General features: G+C 35.0%; 3 protein-coding genes across 3 annotated transcripts in view; all 3 read left to right on the top strand.

Moving 5' to 3' along the window:
• Nucleotides 1-855: 855 nt before the first annotated feature.
• On the top strand, nt 856-8721 carry LOC118062607 (kinesin-like protein KIN-5C). Its single transcript, XM_035076441.2, has 23 exons — nt 856-1128; nt 1219-1348; nt 1749-1907; nt 2012-2361; nt 2444-2582; nt 2681-2778; nt 2863-3019; nt 3611-3680; nt 3776-3852; nt 3981-4034; nt 4136-4216; nt 4293-4404; nt 4480-4566; nt 4652-4827; nt 4994-5155; nt 5255-5362; nt 5644-5802; nt 5883-5966; nt 6035-6240; nt 6331-6432; nt 6688-6797; nt 7317-7468; nt 8132-8721. Exons 1-23 carry the CDS (start codon nt 1070-1072, stop codon nt 8333-8335), a joined length of 3036 nt encoding a protein of 1011 aa, XP_034932332.1. The 5' UTR covers nt 856-1069; the 3' UTR covers nt 8336-8721.
• LOC118062615 (putative pentatricopeptide repeat-containing protein At3g13770, mitochondrial) lies at nt 8636-11287 on the top strand. Its single transcript, XM_035076451.2, has 2 exons — nt 8636-10866; nt 10971-11287. The coding sequence occupies exon 1, from the start codon at nt 8636-8638 to the stop codon at nt 10787-10789; it is 2154 nt and encodes a 717-aa protein (XP_034932342.1). The 3' UTR covers nt 10790-10866; nt 10971-11287.
• Nucleotides 11288-12909: 1622 nt separating this feature from the next.
• The window catches only part of LOC140954735 (uncharacterized), a 33958-nt gene continuing 24528 nt past the window's right edge, over nt 12910-22339 (top strand). The window contains exon 1 of the mRNA XM_073405416.1: nt 12910-13190. Within this exon, the coding sequence (XP_073261517.1) occupies nt 12910-13190 (281 nt within the window). The remainder of the gene's footprint in view (nt 13191-22339) is intronic.

The raw sequence follows: 22339 nt of genomic DNA, 5'->3' as shown, positions 1-22339 counted from the left end.
TTAAAACTAAACATAATTAAAAATACAAAAACAAGGTAATCTTACATCCATATAGGGTTTGTCACCTTAGAAAAATATCTATAATATTCCAAAAAAATTGAAATACATTCCAAAAAAAGGAAGACATAACATAGTTATTGAACCCGGACCGGCCTGGTGGATCGACCCGGGGGCTAAACTGGTCTGGATTTGTTAAAAGACCGGCCGGTGCAACAACCTAGTCAAATGTGGTTGACCTGGCGGGTCAACCTATGACCCAGTGAGACCCGATATATTTTTTTTCTTTCGTTCTTTCAAATGTGGGATTTGAAACCCATTAATATTTATTTTATGTTCCCAAGAAAAAAATAATGTTTTTTCAATGTGGGATAAAATTTTTTTTGGTTTAAATACTTTAATTTAAAAGGATAACATAATATCTTTTTAATGTGGGATTTGAAACCCATTAGTATATATACTCTATATTCACAAGAAAAAACTATGTTTTTTCTATGTGGAATTCGAAATCCATTAGTATATATACTCTATGTTCTTAAGAAAAAAGTTATGTTTTTTCAATGTGGGATAAATGTTTTTTTAAAATATTCCTTTAAACTTCATCATTTATAATATGTATAACCTATATTTACATTGATTTTTTCATATAAAATATTAAAAATTTTAATTTTTTTTTAATTTTTCCGAGTTGATCTGACTTGACCCATAAAACCAGGGACCCAGCCTCTTACCCGAGTCAACCCCTGGGCCAGGTTTAATAGCAATTAGAAACAGGGACAAAACTGTCAAAGTACAAAACCCGAACAGCTACCATATAAGGACATTGGAGGCCTGGATGCATTTCAAACCGTTGGATTTCATTTTGATTTCGAAAGCGAGCGGGTCTCAAAATTCAAATCGCATCCCCATCTCCATCCCGCTCTAACTCCACATTATCACACCAAGAAAAGACAGAGAGAAAGGAAGAGAAGAGAGATCGCCAGATCGATTAAGAGATTGATCTCTCGAGGGAAGACTGGATCTAGCACCAGAAGTACGCGCGATTCTCTCTCCTCCAGGAAGACAACAAAAAATGTCAGGTCGACACGACAAAGAGAAAGGCGTTAATGTGCAAGTCCTTCTTCGTTGCAGGTAACATTTTTATTTTGGTTTCTTATTCTTATTTTCTTTGTTATTTCTGCTAACAAAGTTTATTATTTTTTTCTGGTTGCGATGTGTTAGGCCGTTTAGCGAGGACGAATTGAGGAGTAATGCTCCGCAAGTGGTAACTTGCAATGATTACCAGAGAGAAGTTGCGGTTTCGCAGAATATCGCTGGGAAACATATTGATAGGGTTTTCACTTTTGACAAGGTGAAGTTGGGATTAAAGTTGTTTTTTTTGTTTTTTTTTTAAATGTTGTTTAATTTTATTTTTGTAGTTTGGAAAATAACTGTTAGTGGATTCTACACCTCTTTTTGGTTTTGGTGCTTTTAGGGTTTGATTTTATAAGTGGGTCATTGCGGTTAAGGGGTTTTAGTGACAGATTTTACTGCCCGGGTTTGTGATTGTGTTATTTCTGCGATGGTAGTTTTGAAGTTTAAATGGCTATGTGAATAATGCCTACTTGTATGTTGAATTGTTATCTGCTGGGTTATTTATGTTGTTGTTGTTGTGGTTTGCAGAATTTCTTTTTCTGATATTGAATTTGGTGGGCTGCTTTGATTTCCTTGTTTGTGGCAAGGTCTGATAATTTGTTTAATGCTGGATGTAGGTTTTTGGTCCTTCAGCACAGCAAAGAGATCTTTATGAACAAGCAGTAGTGCCAATTGTTCATGAAGTTCTAGAAGGGTTCAACTGTACCATATTTGCTTATGGTCAAACAGGTACAGGTAAAACTTACACCATGGAAGGTGAATGCAAAAGATCAAAGGTATAATATAGGACTATCTAATTTACATGTTGGTTTGATGTTTTAAATTTACTATTGTGCAGTTGTCAGTTGATGGTTTATTTATGTGATGTAAAATGTGACAGAGTGGGCCTAACGGAGAGCTGCCTCCAGAAGCAGGGGTCATACCTAGGGCGGTTAAACAAATTTTTGATACTCTTGAAAGCCAAAATGCAGAATACAGTGTGAAGGTCACATTCTTAGAACTATACAATGAGGAGATTACCGATTTGCTGGCTCCTGAGGAAATTTCTCGAGTTGCATTGGAGGAGAAGCAAAAGAAGCAGTTGCCTCTCATGGAGGATGGGAAAGGTGGGGTTCTTGTAAGAGGTCTAGAGGAGGAAATAGTAACAAGTGCGAGTGAGATATTCACTCTACTAGAAAGAGGATCTGCGAAGCGTCGAACTGCAGAAACATTTCTGAACAAGCAATCAAGGTAACGGTTCCTTTTCTTTTCTAATGCTCAAAGGGTGATTATAATGTTCTTGTTGTATAAAGAATCCATCTTCTTTTTACAGTCGGTCACATTCCCTCTTTTCTATTACAATACATATCAAGGAAGCAACACCTGAAGGTGAAGAACTAATCAAATGTGGCAAGCTGAATTTGGTGGATCTAGCTGGTTCAGAAAATATATCCCGGTCAGGTGCTAGAGAGGTATACAATTTAATTCTGATATTTTTTTTTTTCTGGGATGCCTAGTTAAATTTAAAATTACAACCATCTGATGCTTCGTAATCCTTATTATTTAATAGGGACGTGCAAGAGAAGCTGGTGAAATCAACAAAAGTCTACTTACTTTGGGGCGAGTCATTAATGCTCTCGTGGAGCATCTTGGTCATATCCCTTACAGGTTTTTCCTGCTACCCCAGTTCTTATGTTATATCCTACGTTGATTTTTCCTTTGACTTCTATTTACATTCTTGAATTGCTCCAGGGATAGCAAGCTTACTAGGCTACTTCGTGATTCACTTGGAGGAAGAACCAAAACATGCATTATAGCAACTGTATCACCAGCTGTTCATTGCCTGGAGGAGACCTTGAGTACACTGGATTATGCACACAGGGCTAAGAATATAAAAAATAAACCGGAGGTTAGTTGTGCTGTTTAGTGTTTAGTTATTTTAAAAATATTTCTTTAATTGCTCTCAAGTTTTATATAGAAGTAAATGCGCACATGACCATTGACCATGCACGTAATAGGACCAGAAAATTGATATAGTTGATAGAATTTGGGCGGGGGACTGTCTTTGTGAAGTTTAATAGTTTTTATGTTCCATTGTTGACAAAAGTAATTCCTGAATGAAATATTCTGTTATGCAAGCTAATGTATTTTACTGCATACCTATTTGTTTGAGTTGGTTCTGCACCCTGGGATTTTTTCAACTTCAAATTTTAATGTGAAGAATGATGCTAAGATCTCAAAAGATATACATTTATGTATAGCTTAGAAGTGCACCTTGCTTTTTAGCGATGAATAGGAATATGTTGTATATATATTTTTTCTCTTGAAGACGGATTGGATTGAAATTTAGATATGGTAACTGTTTTTTTGCCTTTCCTATTTGTATTTCCAACCTGCAGGTGCTTATTGGAGCCCTTTATATTATTGAACATTTAAATATAGCTCTATTAGGTCGTAGTTTTTTTAGTCGATTCATCTTTTATGCCATGACTGTTTTCAGGTCAACCAAAAGATGATGAAATCAACTCTTATCAAGGACCTTTATGGAGAGATTGAAAGACTTAAGGCAGGTGAGGTGCTGTCAGGGGTGATAAAGAGAACATTCCATTGTAATTTATGTTGCCTTAGTTAGCCAAGTTGAAATAACTGTCGCCATCTTGTCCAGAGGTTTATGCTGCCCGTGAGAAAAATGGTGTTTATATTCCGAAGGAGCGGTATTATCAAGAGGAAAGTGAAAGAAAGGTATTACTTCCCCATTTTACAGATTAGCTTTGTTGCTGTAATTATATTTATGCCTTCATTTGGCCATTGGATATTTCACTTGTACTAAGTCAATTTTTTTGCTCTCGTCATGTCTTTACCATGATCAGGCAATGGCAGATCAGATAGAACAAATGGGAGTTCTGATAGAAACCCACCAGAAGGTTAGCGTGTGGCATTTTGTTCTCTACACAAGGTGTGAATTTATAATTTTTTTGGTTTGAAACTGAAATTTACAAGAATAATCCATGTTATGCTACAACAGCAATCTGAGGATTGGCGGGATAAATATGATGCCATGGTTCATCAATGTTCTGATTTGAGCAGCAAACTTAGTGCCAATGAGGTGAGTTGGGTTGATTTGTTGTCTAGCGTGGTTCTTATGTTTGAATGGAGTTTTATGAACTGTTAAAAACGTGCAGAAAAACTTCAATCAAACTATCAAATTGCTCACGAGTACTGAAGAAGAATTGAAGAAGTGTCGATATAGTTTGAAAGAGAGGGATTTTATCATATCTGAGCAGAGAAAAGCAGGCATGATTAACTATTATTCTTACATTTTATTGATGTTTTAATGTATTAATATTTTGTCTTGAATTTTCAAAACAGAGAATGCTCTGGCTAATCAAGCTTGTGTTTTACGGTCTGACTTGGAGAAAGCACTTCAGGATAATGCTTCTTTGTTTCAAAAGATCGGTATGTTGTCTTTGATGTGGTTTGAAAGAGTCAACTTTATGGCTATGCAATTGACAGTTGTGACTATCTACGAGATGCTGTGCAGGTAGAGAAGATAAGCTGAGTTCTGATAACAGATCAGTGGTTAACAATTTTAGAACAGAGCTCTCCCAGCAGATCGTTTCTCTTTGTAACATGGTAGCTACATCAATATCTCGGCAGAATGAACATCTTCAGTGTGTTCAGGACCTTGGTAATTCTTTCTTGGACAGGCATCGTAAGGTATGAAGAGTATTTGGTTACAGTTTTCCAGTCTTGTTTTTCTTACTGATTTTGCTATCTGAATTATTGTTGCACTGTTCTTATAGTACTTTAGATTTGGATATTAAGTTGATATTTTTTGTTTTTCTTAATAATCTTACCATCCACGCTTGTCATCTTGTTTCAGTCAATTGAGGAATTGAAGAAAAAACTGTCATCTTCGAGGGCTGTGTATATTTCTCACATTGAGGCAGTGCAAAATGTGGTCCGTTTGCACAAGGCCAGCTCCATAGCTGGCTTAGAGGAAATTTCTCTGTTTGCTTCTTCCAGTGCACAGTCTATTAAAGATGTAGGTTGCAATTATTTGAATATTTTGTTTTATCATTTTTTCTTTCTTTAATCATTCCGTCAACATTTATGTATTTGTTTGATTTTCTTTTCAATTCAGTATCTAGCATCAGAGGCTGGACAGGTTTCTTTCATATTTGATGAGCTTCAGAATACTCTATCAACTCACCAGGGGGAAGTAGCTCTTTTTGCTAGGGAAATGCGTCAGGTTTGATCCTTTATCTTACCTTGTATTTATTGTAATTTTTATTTTGGTTTGGGCAGCCAGTCCTAATTTCATTGATACCTAGTGCAAGTAGTTTTTTAGTTCTTGATATTATCCCTAAACACTTAATTTATCCATAACTTGGTCTTTGTACTTCCTTCATTATAAGCTTTGAAAACCTGCTTGCTGAATGTGTACTTGTTTATCTATCCTAGTTGGATCTTTCAATATAACTTTTGCTGTTTCTTATTTCTTGTTACTTTGCTTTCATTTGGGTCGAACAGCGATTCCATGTCAGTAGCGAGCAAAGAGAGGAGGTTTCTGAATACATGAATGGATTTCTTGATAAGATTTTGGAACAATGCAAAAATCTGGAAAATCATGCGGTGCAAGCTGATGCAGTACAAATGAAAAATATTGATGATTTTCAGAAGGCTTATGAGGTGCGACATGGTAAAGTAACTAAAGATACGAGTGGATATGTTGTCTTCTGCCTTGCCAACTGAAAGCTTGATCTGTGCAGGAGCAATCAAAATCAGATGCGGAGAAGCTTGTTGCTGATATCAACCATCTTGTTTCCAGCCACCTTCAGCATCAAAAAGAGCTGGTATTTTCTCTCTCATCTTTAATTTCATACTAGATGTATTGTTCAGATGCTGATGGTTAAGTTAATAGGTGGATGCAAGGCTTGCTGATCTCAGAGAAACTGCCACCGGAAACAAAGCAGTATTGGATGGGCATGTTTCTTCGATGGAGTATGTTTCAACAGATGCAAAACGAAAATGGCAGGAATTTTCTATGCAGACAGAGAATGATGCTAAGGATATTGCAGATTATTCAGCTACCAAACATTGTAGAATGGAGTCACTCTTACAGCAATGGTATGTATGGTCTTCTGCTTGTAGTTGGAATCAATATCTTTGATTCTTTGGTTGGAATTGATAAAGTCTGTTCCCTTTTCTTTGCTTTAGTGTAAGCACTGCTGGATCAGCTTTCAAGCACTGGGAGAAGACACTTGACTCTGTGAATGAGATGGGAAACAATCATGTTTCAAAATTGGTATCCCTTACGAGGTAGAAATGCCATATTCTCTCGACATCTTCAATGTTTAGTTATTCTTGACGCATTCACTGTCTCATAGAACCTACATGTGCATCTTTATAAGGATTGTGGTTTTAGCTCTGGTCTTAGAATGCACGGGCCAATATATGATCGCAGCTTTGCTCTCGTTGTTCTGTTGTTGCATCTAATTTTCATAGTTGTGTCATTAAGTCAATTCCTCATCCTGTCTAAATTCATCCCTTTTCCCTTTCAATGCCTTGGTGAAGAAATGCATCTGACAGCATAGAGCAGCATGATGCGGAGGTTGGTTCTGCACGGGTTACAGCTGAGCAAGATGTCGCAAAGAATAGCGAAGATGTCCTCAAGCACATTGACAGTAAGTTGTATATCTTTCCTCTTCTTCTTTCCTTTTTTTTTTCCTTGGAGTATAACAATCCTAACCTTTCACATGGTTAAGATTTCATTGAAATATTGTATGATAGGTAGTTAAATTGATTAAAATATACAGTCTTGTGGCTATTCTATGGAGAGTTTTACAGTGATTCTGAATGTGTTATTTGTGTTTTTTTTTGACAACGACTCTTCCATTAAATATCTCTGTTCAGTATTCCAAATTATCCAGTCTTCTATTCCTTCTGTAAGTGTAGAAGCATGATTTTTGGAAAACCAGAAACAGATTGTAGAACACTCCGCTAGATGTTTAACGTAGTTAATCTACAAGTTATTTTTCTTTGAAAGGGATTCTGGCTTGTTTGAACTGGCTTTTTAACAGACGCATGCAGATTTAGTTACGCATAGTAGTTGAGGATCAGTGCATGTTGACATGCATTCACATAGAGTTTGTTACTTTATGATTAGGGGCGTGAATTTAATATTTATGTGAATCTGTTTACAGGAGTGTCAGAGGTGGAGCAAGGATCTGTATCTAAAATCTTGGAGGCTGTTAAAGCTCACTCAAACACACTGGAGACTTTCAGGGAGGATCACTCTGGTGAAGCTGCAGCTATCGATGATAGAGCAAAGGAAACATTTGAGCAACAATATATGGTAAGTTGGTTTAGCACACCTGCGCCCCTACTCATGTAGTTGAAGGGGAAATAGATCACTACAAGTTTTAGTAAATAAATGAGAACTTAGTTTGATCTTCTTCAGTCTAGGAGATGCACTATTCACGTCATTAACAATTTAAGTGGATGGTGGTGTGTGATTCTGCTTGGATCTCGTTGAAATTTTGCCAATCAATACTGGAATCGCCTGATGTGTTTTGAAATTCTTAAATCACATGCTCTAGGGGGTCTAGTCATGCTCATGCATTTTTCTACTACCGTGTTGAATTACCAAATTGAACACCATTTAGATGCAAAAATGCATCATTCATGTTATGAGCATACCTGTTGTTTCAGCGGAATATGTTTTACTGGGGCGTAGATAGAAGGATGGAAGTCTTGCTTGCTGAGCTCTGTTGCCAGACATGTAATGAAATTAACAAATGCATGAAACTAAACATCCGAATGTTTGCATCTGAAAGTTTAGGTGACGAATAACTGATTAACTGTTTGGGTCATTAGTCATTAATCAATTAGCATCTACTAAATATTTACAGCTTTTTTGTTAATGCTTTCGTTTACCAAAATCTAGCGTGGGGTGAATTTATGGCCTCTACAAAATAAAATTACAGTCACTCGATACGTCTCTTGATCTAACGTGCAGGATTATGAGCCTACAGGCGCAACACCGTCGAGAAGTGAGCCAGATGTTCCTAGCAAGGGGACCATTGAATCACTTCGGGCAATGCCAGTGGAAAATCTTCTCGATGAATTTCGAGAAAATAATTCATATGAATCATTTGAGGTCAAAGAACTGAAGCCCTCTCTAATACCACGGTCACCTCTTGTTCAACTGAACCAGCAATAGAGTGGCTGTGTTCCATTTATGTCCCTCCAATGAATGCCGATTTGTATACACATGATCGAAAATTGCAAGGCTGCAGGAAAGGGTGCGGTGGGGAGGGTGTATTGCTAGTTTCTTGTCTAGATTAATAAATCCCTTCTTGGGATTTAGTAATTTGTAGCTTAACAGAATGGATATTGTAAAGTGAGGCATAAAACTACACATTTGAGGTTCAAGTTTTATTTTCACAGTGGTGGCTCTGCTCAGTTCAGTTCTGCTTATGTAAAGTAACGTATTGCATTCTTTGATAACTATGAGCAGAAAATGAATTTTTATTGGGTAGGTTTTATGAATCCTTCTGGTTATGAATGCTTTTGGGTCGATGTCCCTGTTGCTTTTGCTGTTGAATACATCAAATTTTGCAACCTTTTCTTATTGCATCAACTGGGTTTTGAGGGTGGGGTATTTAACAGGGCTCCCTCGCCTGTAAGCTCCACTTGGGTACATGAACAGTTCAGCAATATATTTGTAGCTATCATCAACCTCTCTCTCTCTCTCTCTCGATCTTCTTTTCTATCAACAATTAACTACTGCTATAGAGATATGTTGAAACTAAAAAACCAAGCCATCCTTTTCTCTAACCATGGAATGCTTCGTTTCTTCTCAGCTTCTACAGCTGCTGCAGCCATCTCAGACGCCATACCGCAACCTCAACAATCCACCTTAGATTCCAATGCCCAAATGAAAGACATGATGGATCCTGATTTTTTTATCTCCACACTCTTCAAGTGTAGAAACATATTCCAAATCAAACAAGTTCATGCCCAAGTGACTACCACTGGTATTATTCATGACCTCATTGTTGCTAACAAACTCCTATACATATGCGCAAAACACAAAGATTTGGTCAGTGCTCATCTTTTGTTTAATAAAATGGAAGAGAGAGACCCAGTTTCTTGGAGTGTTATGATTGGTGGGTTTGTAAAAAATGGTGATTATGAACGTTGTTTTCAGACTTTTAGGGAGCTTATTAGAGGAGGGTCAAAACCAGATAACTTTTCATTACCATTTGTTATAAAGGCTTGTAGGGATACAATGGGGTTGATTATGGGCAGATTGATTCACTCTACGGTTTTGAAAAATGGGTTACATTTGGATAATTTTGTGTGTTCTACTTTAGTGGACATGTATGCCAAATGTGGCATGATTGACAACGCTAAGCAGCTGTTTGATAGAATGCCTAAGAAAGACCTTGTAACTCGGACAGTCATGATTGCTGGGTATGCTGAATGTGGAAAACCAAACGAATCATGGGTTTTGTTTGATCAGATGAGAAGAGATGGTTTTGTGCCCGATAAGGTTGCGATGGTGACCATAGTAAATGCTTGTGCTAAATTAGGTGCTATGAACAAGGCTCGGTTAGTTCATGATTATGTATGTGCTAGGAGATATTCCTTGGATGTTGAATTGGGGACTGCGATGATTGATATGTATGCTAAGTGCGGAAGTATTGATTCCTCTAGGGAAATTTTCGATAGGATGGAACAAAAGAATGTGATTTCGTGGAGCGCGATGATTGGGGCTTATGGGTACCATGGACAAGGCAGGGAAGCTCTTGAGTTGTTTCATATGATGTTGAATAGTGGAATAATACCGAATAGGATCACGTTCATTTCCTTGTTGTACGCTTGCAGTCATGCAGGTTTGGTCGATGATGGTCTCCAGCTTTTCTCTTTGATGTCAGATGTTTATGGTGTGAGGCCTGATGTGAAGCACTACACTTGCATGGTTGATCTCTTTGGGCGTGCTGGAAGGCTAGATCAGGCATTGAGATTGATTGAGAATATGGAGGTTGAGAAAGACGAGGGAATATGGTGTGCTTTCCTTGGAGCATGTAGAATTCATAAACAGGTAGATTTGGCAGAGAAGGCAGCAAAATTGCTTCTCTCGCTGCAAACTCAGAACCCGGGGCACTACATATTGCTTTCAAATATTTATGCAAACGCTGGCAGGTGGAAAGATGTGGCAAAGATTAGGAATCTGATGACCAAAAGGAGGTTAAAGAAAATTCCTGGTTATACTTGGATTGAGGTGGATAACATTATTTATCAATTCGGTGCTGGAGATAATAGTCATCTTCGATCAAAGGAGATCTATGAGATGCTCAAGAGTTTGAGTCAGAAATTGGAACCGGCTGGTTATGTCCCTGATACAAACTCTGTGTTACATGATGTTGATGAGGAGGTTAAGCTTGGAATTTTGCGTGCACATAGTGAGAAGTTGGCAATTGCATTTGGCCTTATTGCCACCCCCGACGGAATTCCTATCAGGATTACAAAGAATCTGAGGGTTTGTGGTGATTGTCACTCATTTTGTAAGCTGGTGTCAGAAATCACACAGAGGGATATCATTGTACGCGATGCTAACAGATTTCACCACTTTAAGGAAGGGATTTGTTCTTGTGGAGACTATTGGTAATTGGTTCAAGGACATAGGCTTTTCTATTTTCCTTCTCTTCCGTATTTTCTAAAGCATTCAGTCCAATTTGCAGAACGGTAATTTCAAATTTCTTGGGCACGTATAATTTCCTTTACGATAAATACAAGTGAAATTGAAAGCTTCTAATGTATGGATGTTGTTGATAATACATCCCCTGTAGGAACATTAAATGACGGAGCATGAAAAGAACAGATAAGACTATTTCCCAAGGAATAGTTTTGGTAGAATAGTCTTTCTTTGTATTGTAAAATAGCCTAAACATTCGATGCTAGAGGGCATCTGAGAATGAAGTTGCTCTAGATTATTATTATTATTGCTGTGCGGTGATCATTCTAAGCACTTTGCACATGTTGAGAGGGCTAGCATTGCTTCCGGACTGCCTCTAAGAGGGTTGCCCGAAAAAAAAAAAAAAGAGACAATTGTTGACTGTCTAGCCTTGCTTTGTGTGAATTTTATGAATCTGGTTTTGGGTTTTGAGGTACATGCTCAGTTTTATACTTGCGATCCTGCAGATTTGATTCTATGAGTCGGGGCACTTCTGTATTGTGCAGGTTTTATTTCTGCTTCTACTTTGGAGTATAGTTTATTGTTCCACTGAATTGCAGCCTTTTTACTGCAGCTTTTCTGCTCATGATAATCCTGCTGTGATTTTGAATTTGGGAGAAGGAAAAAAAAAGAGCTCTGTATTTTTTTAAAGTTTTCTAGAATTCCTTCACATGATTGCGAAAAAGATCTCTGGATTGCAATTAGAATATTTTTCAGTCAATTAGATGGTGTAAAATAATATAAATTATATTTTGATATTTTATTTTATATAACTTAAATTTTGAGGTTGAATATGTTATTTAAGGTGGTGTTAATGCTTTGTTAATCAAGCAATTATAACTGATCATGACTTTGTAACTTACCGTCCATTTTATTTGTCTCATTCTATTTTTCATTTGATAAAATTAACTGGTAAAATGTTATTTAAAGAGTTCTCAAAGTAGCTATTAATCCAATAGCATAATACTTGAAGATGTATGAAACAAATCTCCATGTATTTTTTTTTTATTCAACTTATTTGCCTTTTGTTTTGAGTATTCGGAGTGTTGTAGTTGTTTTTCAAAGTATTTTTATTTAAAAATATATTAAAATAATATTTATATACTTTTTAAAAATAATTTTTAATATTAACATGTTAAAATGGTTTAAAATAAAAAAAATTTAAATTTAATTTTTTTTTAAATTTTGCTTAACCCCTATTTGTATCGTGATACCAAATCTAATACCAAACTGGGCTTAACGACTATTCAACTGAGTTCCGGAAAAAAAAAATTGCCTTCAGCAATCAGTTATTGCAACCAGTGGCTTCGTTTCTAAGTTTTGTTATTTGGGGCCCCCTTGAATCTGTGAAGATATCATCGTGTCTGGATTTCCCAAAATTTGTGAATTGCTAAAGGGTTTTTATTTCATATTAAAAAAATAAATTTTTTTATTTGATGTTTATATATTGAATTTTGATATGAGATAGTAACCAATAAGGAAAAGATAGTGGGTTCGCACGATTAAGGTTGAGCCGAGCAAGAGAAAAACCTCTGATTATCCCCTTTCTCCATGCGCGAGGCAATGCATATACTTTCTGAACCTTTTATCTACTGAAACTATAATTTTTTAAACACTTGGAATTAATTTTCTAATAGTCACAAAATCCTTACAACTCTTTTATTTAATTATTTTAACAGTTACAACTCTTTCCTAATAGCTTTTTTTTATTTTTTTAACTATTATAAGAGCTCTTTAATTTTCTAATTTATTTTTTGTCTAGCTGTTACATATTAGCAACCTATATATACCATGCACTCTTACAGTCAAAGTGAGCTGAAAAAAACCATATTATTATTTTTCTGTGTTTGCAAGACTTGCTGGTATTTCCTTTTGATCTTGGTTTGATTCTTTTCGTAACACTTGTTTTAGAGGAGGAACTTGTTGAATTCTGAAAGTTAACTTTATGTTGAGGAAATATCTTTAAGAACAATGTCTGTACATTCCTCAATTTATATTTTGTTTATGTCCTTCATTGTATGTTCTCACAACAATCTTAAGGATCATTTAGTAACATGAATGGAAACACTATTGTCGACAACACTGTTGCCCTCAACAATGTTATTGTTGAGAACTCTGCTGCTGTCATCTCTCCCTTCGCTAACTCTGCTGCTGTTGCCACTGTGTCATTAGCTAAGCCATTCCTTGATATTTCAAAGACAGAGGTTTTTGATGGAGAAAACTCAAAAGGTGGCAAAAAAAGATTTTTAGCACCATTGACATGCATGGAGTTGCTTGGGTTTTTACTGACCCCAAGACCAATGACAATGCCAAAGCATGGACACATGGGAATAAGGTTTGTAGACACTCTATTTTAAGCACTCTCTCAAATGAGTTATTTGATGTATATTGTAGCTATAAGGAAGTGAAGAAGATATGGAGCAATATGATGACAAAGTATACTGACGAAGATGTGGGAAAACAAAAATTTATCATTGGAAAATTTTACCAATGGGAAATGGTGGACAATAAAGATATCAAAACTCAAATTAACAAATACAATAGACTGCTAGAGGACATGAAAACAAAAAATATCAACTTTCCTGAAGGATTCATTGCTGGAATATTGATAAAAAAACTACCCAACTCATGAGCAATTACAAGCAACAACTTAAGCACAAACTTAGACAATTATCTTTGATTGATCTTATCACCCACATCATCATGGAAAAAACAAATAGAAAGGAGTTGCAAGCTACTAGGAAGAAGGAGATGACCACCAAAGCAAACTTAGTAGAAGGGAGTTCACATAAAAAATGTATGAGCATAAATTTAATAATAATAATATTAAGCCTAATGGTAACCATATAAATATGTTCAAACCTAAACCCAATAATTTTAAGAAAAAATGAATTTGTTTTGTGTGAGGGAAACTTGGCCACCATACACCTCAATGCCAAAATAGAAATAGAAACAACAATCTTCCTAAAACTAAGGTTAATATGGTTGAAGAAGAAGACATCATTATTGTGGTTGTTTCTCAAGTCAATATGACCAATAAGAAAAATTGGGTGGTAGATTCTAGTGCTATTAGAATTCTTATGCACCGAAATATCTTTTAAGGATAAAGAAAAAGTGGTCTACCTTGGAGACTTAAGAATTGCAAATATTCTTAGAAAAGACATAGTCCTTCTACAATTGACTTTGAGAAAAAACATTGGCCTTGAATGAGGTGCTACACGTCCTTAATATAATAGTAAATTTCATCTTTGTGGCTTTCTTGGGAAAATTTAGGATTGAAGTGTCATTTGAATCTAACAAGCTATATAATGACTAGGAACAATGTATTTATGAGGAATGGATATTGTAACTATGAACCTTTTTGTACTCAATATTGCTAATGAAATGAATGAAAATGCATCTTCTTCTGCTTACGTACTTGACTTTATTGATTAATGGCATGCTATATTAAGACATGTTAATTTATCGTATTTTAAGAAATTAAATTCTTTTGGTTTAATTTCTGGCTTGAATTCTTCATTTATGAACAATTGTGAAATATGTGTTGAGGCTAATATTACTAAGAAAACATGTGAATCTGTTAAAAGAAAAATTGGATTACTTAGCTTAATACACACAAACTTAGGAGATTTTAAAATACTATGACTGAAGGAGGTAAGAAATATTATGTGACCTTCATAGATGATTTTTCAAGATATACAAAACTTTTCTTGCTTAGAAGTAAAGATGAAGCTTATAATATGTTCTTATTATATAAAGAACAAGTACAAAATCAACTAAATAAAAAAAAATAAAATCAAATGAGCTAGATATGATAGAGGAGGTGAGTATATTCTAATGAATGATTATTGGAAAATAAAGGTATAATACATAAAGTTACTCCACCTTATTCACCCGAGTCTAATAGGGTAGTTGAAAGGAAAAATAAAACTTTTGAAGAGATGATGAATGCTATTCTATCTAGTTCTTCAGCACATGATAATTTATTGGGTGAAGCTATTTTATCTGCATGTCATTTACAAAATAGAATTCCTTATAACAAAACTATTTTAACACCTTCTAAATTATGAAAAGATTATTCTTCTATTTTAAAATATCTAAAAGTGTGAGGGTGTCTAGCTAAGGTTATGTTACCTTTACCAAAAAAAGAGAAAGATAGGTTCAAAAACTCATGTTTGTATATTTATTGGTTATGCTAACAATAGCACTGCATATAGGTTTCTAGTTTTGAAGAGTGATGTGCTAGATTACAATACTATTATTGAAACAAAAAAAATGCATAATTCTTTGAACACATTTATCCATTAAATGAAAAGATTTCTCATGCACCTGTTAATGATAATAGAGTTGATGAAACTCATATTGAAGAGGTGAAAATGAGTAAGAAACAAATGATAAAAACTTCTTTTGAAAATGATTTTTCACTTATTTGGTAGATAAGGATTCACTGACCTACTTAAAAGCTATCTCATCTTCTGATTCTTTGGTTTGGAAAGAAACAATTAAAGTTGATATTGATTCATTTTTACAAAATCAAACTTGGAAGATTGTTGATTTGCCCCCAAGTGCAAAACCTATTGGTGGTAAATAGATTTTTAAAAGAAAATATATTCCTAATGGTTTTATAGATAAATACAAAGCAAGATTAGTTGCAAAGGGTTTTACTCAAAAATAAATTATGGATTATTTTGATACCTTTTCACCTGCAACTAGAATTTCTTCAATTCAAGTTTTAATTGCTTTAGCTTCTATTTATAACCTTTTTATACATCAAATGGATGTTAAAACTATATTTTTTTTTAAAATGATGATCTAAAAGAAGAGATATATATGTTACAACTTGATGGTTGTACAGTTCCTTGTCAAAAGAATAAAGTTTTTAAGTTGAAAAAAATATTTTTATGGCTTAAAGCAAGATCCTAAACAGTGGCACAAGAAATTTGATCAAGTTGTTTTAAGTGATGATTTTTCTTCAGTTAGTGTGGATAAATGTGTGTATACAAAATCTATTGATAATGAATATATAATCATTAGTTTATATGTAGATAATATGCTTGTTTTTGGTACTAGTATGAATGTCTTACATAACACTAAATGTTTCTTAGCCTTTAAATTTGATATGAAAGATATGGGTGAAGCTAGTGTAATATTAGGTATTAAAGTTGTAAGGAGAGATAATAGTATAATGTTAACACAAGAACATTAGTGGAGAAACATCTCAAAAAGTTTGGTCATTTTAATGTGACATATATGAGTACCTCTTATAATGCTAACGAGTCTAATGCATTTGATGAACTTCACTCGACTTGATATATCATACGCTGTGTATGAATTGAGTAAATATACGCAAAATCCCAATAATGAGCATTGAGCGGAAATAGTTCGACTAATGAAATATTTGAGAGGTACTATGAATTATGACATTTTATATAGTGGATTTCCTATTGTATTAAAAGGATACATTGATGCTAATTGGATTTCAAAGTTAGATGAGATTAAACTCATTAATGGTTATATATTTATTCTTGGTGATGGTGTAGTGTTTTGGAAATCATCCAAGCAAAGTTTAATAGCTTAATCCACCATGGAGTCATAATTTATAGCTTTGGAATCAATAGGAAAGAATGCTGATTGGTTGAGAAATTTTTTTAACTGAAATTCCATTGGGAATAAAACTAACACCTTTTATTCCATGCATTGTGATTGCCAAATGACAATAGCCATTGCTAAGAATAAATCTTTGAATGGTAAAAATCAATATATTCGATTAAGACATGATGTTGTAAAGCAGTTGCTAAAAGATAGAATTATTTCAATTGATTATGTGAAGTCAGAAATGAATTTGGCCGATCCTCTAACTAAATCACTTGGTAGAAAGATGATATTAGAAATATTGAGGGGAACGTAACTTATGCCTAAGTGAGAAATCAAAATGATGGTAACCCAATCTATGTGATTGTAGATCTTATGAATTAGGTTCATATGGGTAATGACAAGTTACTTTGTGATTCTATAACACTATCAAACAAGTCATTTTCTATGATGTGAGAATAATGCTAGTTTGCAATTAAAGAGAGGATGAACTACAAAGTTCTTATTAAGTTCTATATTCCTTATAGAACGTGTTCAAATTGTAATGAACACTTGATGGAATCACCTATATGAGTGTGGAGTGGGGCCACTCTTATGAGATACTAGCAAAATCTCTAGAGCACTCATGAATAATTAGACGCGTGCATGACTTATTGGATGCATTACACTCAATAAATAGAAATCCAGTAAGTATATTTTTATTCCAAAATTATTTTGAAATATATAGGGGATTGTTGTAAATAATAAAGATAATTTTAAAAGGTTTTTATCTCACATTGAAAAAAATAAAATTTTTATCTAGTGTTTATATAGTGAGTTTTGATATAAGATAGTAACGAACAAGGAAATGTCAGGGGGCTCGCATGCATAAGGTTGAGCCAAGCAAGAGGAAAACCTATGATTCCCCCTCTCCCCAAGCTCGAGGCAATGCCTACACTTTCTAAACCTTTTGTCTATCGAAACCATAATTTTTTAAACATTCAGAATTAATTTTCTAACAATCACAAAATCCTGACAACTCTTTTATTTAATTTTTTTAATAACTACAATTCTTTAATTCCCTAACGTCTTTTTTATTTTTTTAACTGCTGTAAGAGCTCTTTAATTTTCTAATTTATTTTCTGCCTAGCTGTTACATGTCAGCAACCTATATATAAGTGCACTCTTACAGTCAAAGTGTATTTATTGAAAAAAAAAAAACCATAATATTAATTTTTTGTGTTTGTAAGGCTTGCTGGTATTATACAATATATCTATATAGGAAATACTATAGGCCTACTCTCATGTTGCAATCCCACCTTTACTATTTTAAATTTCCTTACACATATAAATAGAAAAGGTTGGCTAAACCAATAGGTTAAGCCTCCTAATTATTCTCAACTTGGTATTAGAGCCTTCTGCAATCAGAACTCTTCTCTTCCTCTTCCTAATGGACTTTGTTGCTGTCATCACCTTCTCCCTCCACTAAACTGGCAGTGTAGCCAGCTGGTCAGCCATTTAAAAGCTATTGCCAATGGTTCTTTCTCACACCAACAACAACCCTCACCTATCAAGTAGAACCATGGTTCTTTTTCCCATGTTTCTGTCGTCCCTTTTCACATAATAGGGACATCAACTCTATTTATCATTATGTTCTCCAACACTCGAAAAGTTGTTTCATTGAAGCTTACAAACATCAATTATCTCTAATAATGAATACAGATGAAGCCATATCTTCCTGGTCAAGGTGTTTTCCACTTGTCGATGGCTTAGTGCCATGTCCTCCCTCTTATATTTTTGACAATTCTGATGGTTTTTTTTTGACAATCAACCCTTATTTTCTTTGTTGGAAGCAACGTGATCAGCTTATTTTAAGCACGTTACTCTCCTCTTTCTCCATGGACGTACTGCACCTTGTGGTAGATTGTCAGACTTCTTATTGTGTTTGGTGCACTTTTGAGAAATCACTTGTCTCTCCATCAAATTCCTGTATTATACAATTCCATGAGTCTTTTCAAGATCTTTGATAAGAAGATGCTTCGGTTCCTACATATATGCAGTATGCAAAGTCATTATTTGATGAATAGGCTGTTGCTGGCCGACCCTTTCTTTTAAAGACTTTAACCTCTATATATTTTGTGGTCTTTGTGGTGAGTTTAAAGACTTGGTAACTAGTCTTGTGACCAAGGCAGAACCGTTGTCATATGATGATCTTCATGGCCATTTTCTCACTCATGAGTTTCTGCATAATACTTTCTTTCAATCTATGGCTGCAAATCCATCTCTGCTGCCCTCTGCTCATCTTGCCCAGCATAAACACAACCCCAATTTCAGCCATAACAGAGGTCGTTCTCATGGCAACTAGCGTCCCAACAATAACCATCACAACAACCAACACAAGTTTGATTTTTATGGTTTTCATTCCCCTGCTCGCATAGACTGGAAGTAGAGTAATTGGCAACAGACTAGATGACTTATTGGTTTTGGGCAGTGGTCCCCTCACTAATCTTTTAAGTAGACCGTCAAATGTCAACTATGCTTCTTCTTCGGCCACATAGCCCTACAATGTGCTCAACTTCACAGTAGTGGCTAATAGCCCTTTACTCACCTTGTTGTTGGCATTCTTTCGGCCTTTACTTAGTTCCTGAACAACGCTGTGAACCAAAATGTTACATTTAATCTTGCAACTTTGACCAATTCTGTACTCTATCTTGGTAATGATCACTTGCATGTTGGTGACGGTAAAGATCTTTCCATATCCCATATTAGACATACCATGTTACGTTCCCTTAAACGCACATTTACATTAACCAACATTCTCCATGTTTCTCATATTATCGAACCACTGTTATCTGTTCAAAAAATTTATCGTGATAATAATAGTTATTTTGAATTTCATGCCTCTGTGTTTTATGTAAATGATCTCACCACCAAAGAAGTGCCTTTTTCTGGTCAGAGCAATAATGATCTCTATGTTCCGTCCGAGTCTTCTACCACATCCATCCCTCAAGCTTATTGGTCTTTTTGTGTCTCTACGACTGCTGATCTATGGCATTGTCAATTGAGTCATCCTACTTCTTATATTTTTAATTTGTTAGTTTCCAATAATAAAATAACATGTACTTCTAAACGCTCTCTTGTTCAATGTCAAGCTTGTTTGCTTGGCAAGTTGTTGCGTCTGTCACTGAGGCCTACGGGTCACAAAACTACTAGCCTATTTGATTTAATATTTAGTGATGTTTGGGGCCTTGTTTCTATGTTTTTCTCTGATGATTTTCATTACTTTGTTATCTTTATCGATGAGCATACAAAACATATATGATATTATCCTCTCGTTGCGAAATCAGATTTGTTTTCTACATTGCATCGTTTTCAAATGCCTATTGAGCGTCAGTTTTCCTGCAAAATTAAATTTGTTCAAATTAATTAGGGTGGTGAATATAATAAGTTAAACAGTTTCTTCCAAACTATTGGTGTTCATCACATGTTAATTTGTCCTCATACACATGAGCAAAATGATACCATTGAGCGTCGCCATCGCCATATTGTCGAAACTAGCCTTACCCTTCTATGCCAATTTAGTGCTCTATTATGATTTTGGAATTATGCATTTGAATCATCAGTATATCTCATCAATTGCATGCCTACTCTTGTACTTCAAAATGAATCTCTTTTTAAATGTCTGTTTGATCGTACTTTTGATTATGATTTCCTACGTACTTTTGGGTGTATTTGTTTTCCTTTTTTTTTTACATCCATACCAAGCTCATAAGTTGGATTTTTGTTCATCTCCATATGTGTTCTTAGGATATAATTTCTCTCATCTTGGTCATCGTTATCTTGATTTAGCATCTCAATGTATATATGTCTCCCGTCATGTTCGTTTCCATGAAGATGTGTTTCTTTTTGCAAAATTTGAACATATAACCTAACAACTAGCCACTTCTTCTTAGCCTACACACTATCCCACCTTGATTACCTCTCTAAATTTTCACCCCATTGACCCGCCAACAATAACAACTCTACACCATCACCCACTCCACACAACTAGTGCCCACATTCCCCAACCATGTCTGCCTCTATCCGAACACCACCTAGCCTTGCCCCTATGTCACCATTTGCTTGTTTCTCTAATGATCATTATGCAGGAACAAGTTCTCCTTCTTTAGAATTGTATATTTCCAAGTTTGTCACTACAGACAACACTAATTCTGCAGCAGGTTCTCCTACATCTGCTGCTGCAAGCTGAGGTCCTTCGATATGTTCTCTTGCAGGTTTATAACTCTTTATTGATTTCTCCTCTTATCCTCTCCAACAACTCCTCAGTTCAAATTCTTCTTCCCCTCGGTTTGTTGCTTGTTAGCATCCGATGGTTCTTCGCCTTCGGCTATCAAAAACTACCCTTCTAACAATATCTGCAGCCTCCTCTACTACTCCTATCTATCGGGTAATGTATTCTTCTAACTATAAGCCTATTGCATTCTCCGATGTTGACAGGTATGGGGCTTGGCATGGTGTTATAAGCGATGAAATTCAGGCCTTACGCTTTAACAACACATGGTTCTTAGTTCTTTTTCATCCTTTGATGAATGTTGTTGGTAATCAGTGTGTGTACAAGATAAAGTAATGTGTGGATGACAACGTTAAGCGATATAAGACATGCTTGGTTGCTAGAGGCTTTACTCAGCAAGAAGGCATTGATTACTCTAAAACTTTTAGTCCTGTTATTAAGCAAGTGACCATCAGATTAGTTTTCTCCATTGCGATCTCACGTAATTTGAAGATTCATCAACTTGATATTCATAATGCCTTCCTCAATGGTGTCCTTATCGAAGAGGTCTACATGAAACAATGATTAGTACTTTAAAGTGCATATTATCAAGGTTTTATATCATCATTTTGCACTTGAAGTATCAATAACTCCTTAACTAAATCATGTTTTATAATAACAAGTCTGATACTATAAAATGCCTTAATATATGGTAAATGTTCATCTTAAATGCAGGCCTATCACATAAATCAAAGGATTGATTGATGAATTCAACTACTGAAATTGTGAAGATAAAGAGAGGGTGAAGCTTAGAAAAGAGATGTTGGTGCAGTTCAAACTGGAATACTGTTTGGTAATTGAGTCATATCTCGAGTTCTACATGTCCAAATGACCTCAAATATTTACACAGATTAGGTAAGACATAGGCCTACAACTTTCATGTGGAAGCTAAGATCTAAAAAGGCCATTTTCAAGTCCAACAAATATCAACAACGGAGAAGTCCGAATCTGTCCTCCAGCCCAGACACTGTTCAATGTTCAGCCTATATCTCGAGTTCTAGAAGTCCAAATGACCTCAATTTTCTTAGAAAGCTAAGAAAATTTCCTATAACTTTCATAAGTATAATTTGATCCAGTTCTGATGCTAGTAATGACGTTTTATTCAGACAAGAAGATAAGGATTTTCACCAAGTCAAGAGTTGGCCACCCACTCAACAATTAGTCATCAAATCAATAGTTTCAAATTTTGGCCTATAAAAGGAGGCATTTTCCATGCATTTGGGGGCTTGGTTGTTCAGATCAAGAACTTGCTCTTGCTCTCTCTCTTTATTATTATTATTATTTTTTTATAATTCTTAAGTTTTGCTTTTATTAATATCTTGTTTATGCTTTTCATTTCCTTTCCTTTACTTAGTTAACTTGTATCTTGTTTATGTTTTATTTTGTTTATTTATGTTTCTCTTCTTCATTATGTTTAGCTAAGTTTATTTTGTCAATGTGAAAAAGTTACACTAATGGTATAAGAATAAGTATGGTGTAAACTCAACATGGACCTTAATGTTTAATATTAACATGTCTTATCTTTTTATCTTACTAATTCTTAATACCTTGCTTGTTAAATGGTTAATCTAGATTTGTGTTGT

Source organism: Populus alba, chromosome 16 (genome assembly GCF_005239225.2).
Source record: "Populus alba chromosome 16, ASM523922v2, whole genome shotgun sequence".
Taxonomy (NCBI): domain Eukaryota; kingdom Viridiplantae; phylum Streptophyta; class Magnoliopsida; order Malpighiales; family Salicaceae; genus Populus; species Populus alba.
The sequence above is the reverse complement of the archived record's forward strand: the minus strand, read 5'-3'. Positions and strand labels throughout refer to the sequence as shown.